Source organism: Nerophis lumbriciformis, linkage group LG06, assembly GCF_033978685.3.
Source record: "Nerophis lumbriciformis linkage group LG06, RoL_Nlum_v2.1, whole genome shotgun sequence".
NCBI classification, from domain to species: Eukaryota; Metazoa; Chordata; class Actinopteri; order Syngnathiformes; family Syngnathidae; genus Nerophis; species Nerophis lumbriciformis.
Window position 1 is genome coordinate 1,142,579 of NC_084553.2, and position 8,912 is coordinate 1,151,490.

Below are 8,912 nucleotides of genomic sequence, written 5' to 3' on the forward strand. Positions count from 1 at the left end.
CACAAGTGTCCAATGATATATAATTATTGTAACTCCCCATTAATTCCCATTGAATAATCAAAAAATGGTCAATATTTCCAAACTTCCCAAGCTTAACTTCCTGTGGTAAATTTCCGGAAATTTACCGGAAACTTTCCACCCCTAATTATATATACAGTATATAATATATACTGATATATATATATATATATATACCACATCAAAGAGCATCACAAAGGAACAATTATTTTGACTCGAGGGCCACATTTAGAGAAAAAAAAAATGTGTCTGGGGGCCGGTATATCAATTTTTAGGAACACTAATACAAAACCTCACAACAATGTCGGATTGAATGCTAAAACAGACCGCCTTAAACAATTTAAAGGAATTTTACATTTTTCTATGAACGGTAAAACACTGAATATTGACAAAATATGAATGTCACACCCCCTTTCGATCGACATATTTTACAATCGAGCGAAACGCGGCAAAAATGCAACAAACAGTGAAATATGAACGCGAAGGGTACAAAATAAACCCACCTACAATCTGATATATCTGATATAATCACTAAACTTTAGAACTTTGTTGTGAAAATCTCCTTCAGCGTCTGTGGAAACGCTTCCCACCCACACTGCTTGGTGCCTCGTCTGAGCTGCTGTGACGTAGATTACCATAGTAACTAAATAGATTACCATAGTACCGTATTTTCCGCACTATAAGGCGCACCTAAAAACCACAAATTTTCTCAAAAGCTGACAGTGCGCCTTATAACCCGGTGCGCTTTATATATGGATAAATATTAAGATTAATTTTCATAAAGTTTCGGTCTCGTAACTACGGTAAACAGCCGCCATCTTTTTTCCCGGTAGAACAGGAAGCGCTTCTTCTTCTACGCAAGCAACCGCCAAGGTAAGCACCCGCCCCCATAGAACAGGAAGCGCTTCTTCTTCTACTGTAAGCAACCACCCGCCCGTAAGAAAAAGCGCGCGGATATTACCGTACGGTACGTTTCATTTCCTTTGTGTGTTTACATCTGTAAAGACCACAAAATGACTCCTACTAAACGACAGGGATCCGGTTCATGAAAAGACGCAATCTCTCCATCCGCACACGGATTACTATTTCACAGCAACTGATATTCCTGTGAACCGCACTGTGGATACAACGGGAGCACGTACGGTGAATATTCGCACCACAGGGAATGAGAAGTCATCCTTCACTGTGGTTCTAGCTTGCCATGCTAATGGCCAGAAACTTCCACCCATGGTGATATTCAAAAGGAAGACCTTGCCAAAAGAGACCTTTCCAGCCGGCGTCATCATAAAAGCTAACTCGAAGGGACGGATGAAGAAAAGATGAGCGAGTGGTTAAGGTAAGTTTAAGTTTACGCGAAGAGGCCGCCTGGCTTTTTTCACGCTGCTTCGTCCATGTTGATATACGATTCCATGCGCGCCCACATCACGCTGGTTTTAATATATTATTAAAGTTTGACTGACCTATTTGACTGTTTTTTTGACATTCCTTTAGCGCAGTTAGATGCGGCTTACAACACGGGGCGGCTTATAGGTGGACAAAGTTTTGAAATATGCCGTTCATTGAAGGCGCGGCTTATAACCCAGGGCGCCTTATGGTGCGGAAAATACGGTAACTGGTATATCATCCAAAAGCGCAGATTCCAACCTTTGAAATACTTATATAGTTGAAGACTTACGGTCATTAGAAAACATCACTGCACATCATAATGGCAGCTACACTTTACATCTTAAAGATCTAAAAAAAAATATTTGGGAATGTCCGGCGGGCCAGATTGAAAAGCTTAACGGGCCGCATGTGGCCCCCGGGCCTTAATTTGCCCAGGTCTGAGTTACATAGATTCAGTGTCAAAAAAGCTTCAATAATAAAAACACAAATTTACCCTCCATATGAGGTAACTTATAACTAGGGATGATGCTCGAACCCGGTTTTCCCGGTTGTTCGATAAGAAAAGAACAGAGTCCTTGGACTCGAATCCCTTTTAAAGAACCGGTACCCGTTATCGAGACCACTATAGTAAAGAAAAAGAGTTGGTTCTTTATTCGAATCCCGTCCCGACAAGAAATGCCCTGTGGGACGTCACAAGAAATGACGCCACGTAGCTCAGTCATTTGTCACGGTGGGGTGTAGCGTGCTGCGGTTCGTTCTCCCGGTACGCAAAACTGACGGCTCCGGACGAAAGCGTGCAGGTAGGAGATTATTTATTTCTCATAAATCATACACATTACAACAGACAGGAACGAAACAGAAAGAAAGCGTGCCGTTCGCACGAGAAGCTAAAGCAAAAAGTTACTTAGCACAGGAATACTAGAAGCTAAGGTAACTTTAGCACAGGAGTCATGCGCTCGAAAACCAGAATGCCAACGTAACTGTTGCAAACTAATTTAACATTTATTTCAGTAAAAGGTGAACAATGTTCCTGCATGCTATGAATGAGAAGAGGTAGCGCCATCTGATGTACAAATATAGAAATGACTATTAAAGACACAGAAAGCCATTAGTCTACCGTATTTTCCGCACTATAAGGCGCACCTAAAAACCACAAATTTTCTCAAAAGCTGACAGTGCGCCTTATAACCCGGTGCGCTTTATATATGGATTAATATTAAGATTCATTTTCATAAAGTTTCGGTCTCGCAACTACGGTAAACAGCCGCCATCTTTTTTCCCCGTAGAAGAGGAAGTGCTTCTTCTTCTACGCAAGCAACCGCCAAGGTAAGCACCCGCCCCCATAGAACAGGAAGCGCTTCTTCTTCTACTGTAAGCAACCACCCGCCCGCGTAGAAGAAGAAGAAGAAGCGCGCGGATATTACCGTACGTTTCATTTCCTTTGTGTGTTTACATCTGTAAAGACCACAAAATGGCTCCTACTAAGCGACAAGGATCCGGTTCATGAAAAGACGCAATCTCTCCATCCGCACACGGACTACTATTTCACAGCAACTGCCTAAAGACTTTCAAGAAAAGCTGGCTACTTTCCGTGCATATTGTAAAAACAAGATAGCTGAAAAAAAGATCCGGCCAGAGAACATTATCAACATGGACGAGGTTCCACTGACTTTTGATATTCCTGTGAACCGCACTGTGGATACAACGGGAGCACGTACGGTGAATATTCGCACCACAGGGAATGAGAAGTCGTCCTTCACTGTGGTTCTAGCTTGCCATGCTAATGGCCAGAAACTTCCACCCATGGTGATATTCAAAAGGAAGACCTTGCCAAAAGAGACCTTTCCAGCCGGCGTCATCATAAAAGCCAACTCGAAGGGATGGATGGATGAAGAAAAGATGAGCGAGTGGTTAAGGTAAGTTTAAGTTTACGCGAAGAGGCCGGGTGGCTTTTTTCACGCAGCTCCGTCCATGTTGATATACGACTCCATGCGCGCCCACATCACAGATGGTGTCAAAAAACAAGTGAAGCACACAAATACAACATTCGCCGTCATTCCGGGTGGATTAACCAAAGAACTCCAACCGCTGGATATTGGTGTCAACAGGGCATTCAAATCACGACTGCGAACGGCGTGGGAACAATGGATGACCGAAGGCGAACACACCTTCACTAAGACAGGCAGACAGCGCCGGACGACATACGCCAACATCTGCCAGTGGATCGTAAATGCCTGGGCAGATATTTCGGTCACAACTGTGGTCCGAGCTTTCCGGAAGGCAGGATTCACAGAACTGCTGGACAACAGTGACACTGACTCCGATGACTTCGACGAGACGGAACCGGCCATTTTGGATCCCACATTTGCCCAACTTTTCAATTCGGACACCGAAGACGAAGAATTCGAAGGATTTACGAATGAAGAATAACTTCAGAAAGTGAGCGCTTTGTTTATTTTGTGTGTTGTGACATTAACGTTCGAGCAACATTATGTTGCTATTGCTCTGCACTATTTTGAATTTTACTATGTTTGTGATTGCACATTTGCGTACATTTTGGGACAGAGTTGTTAGAACGCTGGTTTTTAATATATTATTAAAGTTTGACTGACCTATCTGACTGTTTTTTTGACATTCCCTTTAGCGCAGCGTAGGCGCGGCTTATAACACGGGGCGGCTTATAGGTGGACAAAGTTTTGAAATATGCCATTCATTGAAGGTGCGGCTAATAACCCGGGGCGGCTTATAGTGCGGAAAATACGGTATTTACCAGCAAGCTGGTCTCGCTTTGCTCGACATTTTTAATTCTAAAAGAGACAAAACTCAAATATAATTTGAAAATCCAAGAAAATATTTTAAAGACTTGGTCTTCACTTGGAATAAGCGGTAGAAAATGGATGGATGGATGGGTCTTCACTTGTTTAAATAAATTCATTTATTTTTTACTTTGCTTCTTATTACTTTTAGAAATACAATTTTAGAGAAAAAATACAACCTTAAAAATGATTTTAGGATTTTTAAACAAATATACCTTTTAAATTTCTTCCTCTCCTTTCCTGACAATTTAAATCAATGTTCAAGTACATTTATTTATTTTTTATTGTAAAGAATAATAAATATTTTAGCTTCTGTTTTTTCGACGAAGAATATTTGTGAAATATTTCTTCAAACTTACTATGATTAAAATTCAAAAAAAATTATTCTGGCAAATCTAGAAAATCTGTAGAATCAAAATTAAATCTTATTTCAAAGTATTTTGAATTTCTTTTAAAATTTTTGTTCTGGAAAATCTAGAAGAAATACTGATTTGTCTTTGTTAGAAATATAGCTTGGTCCAATTTGTTAAATATTCTAACAAAGTGCAGATTGGATTTTAACCAATTTAAAAACATGTCATCAAAATTCTAAAATGTATCTTAATCAGGAAAAATGACTAATGATGTTCCATAAATTCTTTTTTTAATTTTTTCAAAAAGATTCAAATAAGCTAGTTTTTCTCTTCTTTTTGTCGGTTGAATTTTGAATTTTAAAGAGTCGAAATTGAAGATAAACTATGTTTCAAAATTTTATTTTAAATTTTTTCTTGTTTTCTCCTCTTTTAAACCGTTCAATTAAGTGTTTTTTTCATAATTTATTCTCTACAAAAAACCTTCCGTAAAAGGGAAAAAAAAATGTACGACGGAATGACAGACAGAAATACACATTTTTTTAATATATATATATAAATGTATTTATTTAGCTATTCTTGTTTAAATCACACTTACGTGTAACTTACAAATGCCAATATATTTATTTATTTAAGTGTGTATCAAACTGGTAGCCCTTGGCATTAATCAGTACCCAAGAAGTAGTTTTTGGTTTCAAAAAGGTTGGTGACCCCTGTACTAGGGCATCAAATCAGTGTCAGTTGAGTCGGTCCATAGGTTGCCTGTAGGGATTTTTAATGTCCAGCAGATGTCAGTATTTAGTGACACAGTATCGACACAGTATCAATACAGTTTTGCAATGTGTCGAAACGCTTCATGACGCCTCATCAACCCATCACTACTAGAAGCTAAGGTAACTTTAGCACAGGAATCATGCGCTCGAAAACCAGAATGCCAACGTAACTGTTGCAAACGCAAACAATGAAGCCACGACGAGCGACCGGAAAAGGCAGGCTTAAATAGAGTCTCTGATGAGCAACAGGTGCGCGTACAAGACAGGTGGAAATCGTAAGTAACCATGGTGACTAAAACAAACCCCCGCATCTAAAGAAGTCCAAAACTAACAGAACATAACTAAACAAAACATGATCATACAAATATAAAGGTAAAAGCCAGTAAATTAGAATATTTTGAAAAACTTGATTTATTTCAGTAATTGCATTCAAAAGGTGTAACTTGTACATTATATTTATTCATTGCACACAGACTGATGCATTCAAATGTTTATTTCATTTAATTTTGATGATTTGAAGTGGCAACAAATGAAAATCCAAAATTCCGTGTGTCACAAAATTAGAATATTACTTAAGGCTAATACAAAAAAGTGATTTTTAGAAATGTTGGCCAACTGAAAAGTATGAAAATGAAAAATATGAGCATGTACAATACTCAATACTTGGTTGGAGCTCCTTTTGCCTCAATTACTGCGTTAATGCGGCGTGGCATGGAGTCGATGAGTTTCTGGCACTGCTCAGGTGTTATGAGAGCCCAGGTTGCTCTGATAGTGGCCTTCAACTCTTCTGCGTTTTTGGGTCTGGCATTCTGCATCTTCCTTTTCACAATACCCCACAGATTTTCTATGGGGCTAAGGTCAGGGGAGTTGGCGGGCCAATTTAGAACAGAAATACCATGGTCCGTAAACCAGGCACGGGTAGACTTTGCGCTGTGTGCAGGCGCCAAGTCCTGTTGGAACTTGAAATCTCCATCTCCATAGAGCAGGTCAGCAGCAGGAAGCATGAAGTGCTCTAAAACTTGCTGGTAGACGGCTGCCTTGACCCTGGATCTCAGGAAACAGAGTGGACCGACACCAGCAGATGACATGGCACCCCAAACCATCACTGATGGTGGAAACTTTACACTAGACTTCAGGCAACGTGGATCCTGTGCCTCTCCTGTCTTCCTCCAGACTCTGGGACCTCGATGTCCAAAGGAAATGCAAAATTTGCATGGTTGGGTGATGGTTTGGGGTGCCATGTCATCTGCTGGTGTCGGTCCACTCTGTTTCCTGAGATCCAGGGTCAACGCAGCCGTCTACCAGCAAGTTTTAGAGCACTTCATGCTTCCTGCTGCTGACCTGCTTTATGGAGATGGAGATTTCAAGTTCCAACAGGACTTGGCGCCTGCACACAGCGCAAAATCTACCCGTGCCTGGTTTACGGACCATGGTATTTCTGTTCTAAATTGGCCCGCCAACTCCCCTGACCTTAGCCCCATAGAAAATCTGTGGGGTATTGTGAAAAGGAAGATGCAGAATGCCAGACCCAAAAACGCAGAAGAGTTGAAGGCCACTATCAGAGCAACCTGGGCTCTCATAACACCTGAGCAGTGCCAGAAACTCATCGACTCCATGCCACGCCGCATTAACGCAGTTATTGAGGCAAAAGGAGCTCCAACCAAGTATTGAGTATTGTACATGCTCATATTTTTCATTTTCATACTTTTCAGTTGGCCAACATTTCTAAAAATCCCTTTTTTGTATTAGCCTTAAGTAATATTCTAATTTTGTGACACACGGAATTTTGGATTTTCATTTGTTGCCACTTCAAATCATCAAAATTAAATGAAATAAGCATTTGAATGCATCAGTCTGTGTGCAATGAATAAATATAATGTACAAGTTACACCTTTTGAATGCAATTACTGAAATAAATCACGTTTTTCAAAATATTCTAATTTACTGGCTTTTACCTGTATTCATCATTTACTGACCTTTTTATAATAAAATATCTGTGAATTAGTATATCCAACAGTTTTGTAATATGTAATGAATTCATTCAGTCATTATTAATATACTGAGATGAACAATATCTTATTTTCAATAAGGTTGAAAGTATTTCTCATAATTCTTCTTCTTTGTACTTTGTAAGCACTATTCATTTGAACAAGCTCTTAAAGTGGATCATATCAGTACAATGTTTCACTTCTTTACTTCATCCATTCCATTCCACATTATTTTAGCTGTTTGCAATTTTACCAAATCATCCAACTTTAATATTTTTGACTCTATAAATAAAGTGTTTGTATGTTCTCTATATCCAACATTATGGACGGTTAACAAATTTGCAGTTATTTCCCTACATTTCTGTACAATAACTCAGATATGGTAATACTATAGTAGCGAGCAGTAGAGAATGTGAAGTGATTTGATAAACCAAATATTGTGTTTTTCCCCCCCATAAACAACAACCTATCTGGACTCGATAAGAGAATCGATAAGGAATCAATTCGATAATGGGCTCGAACTCGATAATTTCTTATCAAACGTCATCCCTACTTATTACTGATCAATACCAGCCATTGAGTACACGTGCTGGTCTGAATCACGTGTCAGGTGGGAACACACCAGTGACGTCACAGTATCTGCTGATGACGCAAGCGCGCACGACGAAGAGAGATTATTTTTACACCGGAAATTGCAAAACACATTTTCAAACATTTCTTTGGTTCGACAATAATACAATTATTTAAATTGCGAAACATTTTTTATTAGCGTCTTAAGCCGACGCGAAGCACTACAACGGTATCGACCAATCATCAAAAAGCCTTCATAGCAAATGATGTATTGCAGGCAATTTATGAAATAAACTGGATAAGTCTTTTAAGAAAATAAAAGCTTTTAAGAAAATAAAAGCTCTTGACAGGCTTTATTAGCGACATGACAACATGCACTGTTGCTACGGGAGATCACTCAAGTCAACTACACGGCCATTTTACTTTAATGTGTTTTATATTACATTAAATACAAATAATTACAAACAATTACGGCGCTTGTCGCCGCATCGTCACGAGTCTTTAGGCCGGTTAGCATGCGGCTAATGCTAACGAGCTAACGACGCACTTCCTGGTTGCATCTTAACGAGCTCCGTTGGCCGCCTACCCACCTTCTTCAGTTCGTTCTCAGAGGAGGACGGAGACACGCCGAGGATGTCGTAGAGCTTGGTGTCGGCAACATTGGCCATGGCGTCGCTGCGGATGTTGCTTAGCGGGGGAAGGTGGACGGACAAAGAGACGGAGCCGGTGGGAAATGTTTCGCTCGCTTCCTACTTCCACTTCCGGTGAGTCAACCTCGCCGCGTGCCGGCTGTCGCCACCTAGCGGTCGAAATATGGCATTGCAACCAATATAAGCATTATGAGTCCATTTGGGTTTAGATTTGCTGATAAAAAAAAATATATGATATAGAGTTAGTTTTATGGAGGTTAATTTGTGTATTTACTTCGTAAGATTTTCAAAATTAAAAAAAGTATCTTGACAAAATACAGTGTTTTAAAATTCGGTGGGCAAAAATTCAGTGTAAAAAAAA

The 8,912-nt window shown here is 39.8% G+C and overlaps 1 protein-coding gene across 2 annotated transcripts in view; it reads right to left on the reverse strand.

Moving 5' to 3' along the window:
- Positions 1-8,672, reverse strand: part of LOC133608390 (dnaJ homolog subfamily A member 2) — a 38,311-nt gene extending 29,639 nt beyond the window's left edge. For both annotated transcript variants that reach the window (XR_012050499.1, XM_061963592.1), the window contains exon 1: positions 8,492-8,672. Coding sequence is in view for 1 of the 2 variants with exons in the window: in XM_061963592.1 (XP_061819576.1) it covers positions 8,492-8,569 (78 nt within the window). In the remaining variant the exon portion in view is untranslated. The remainder of the gene's footprint in view (positions 1-8,491) is intronic.
- Positions 8,673-8,912: the final 240 nt, after the last annotated feature.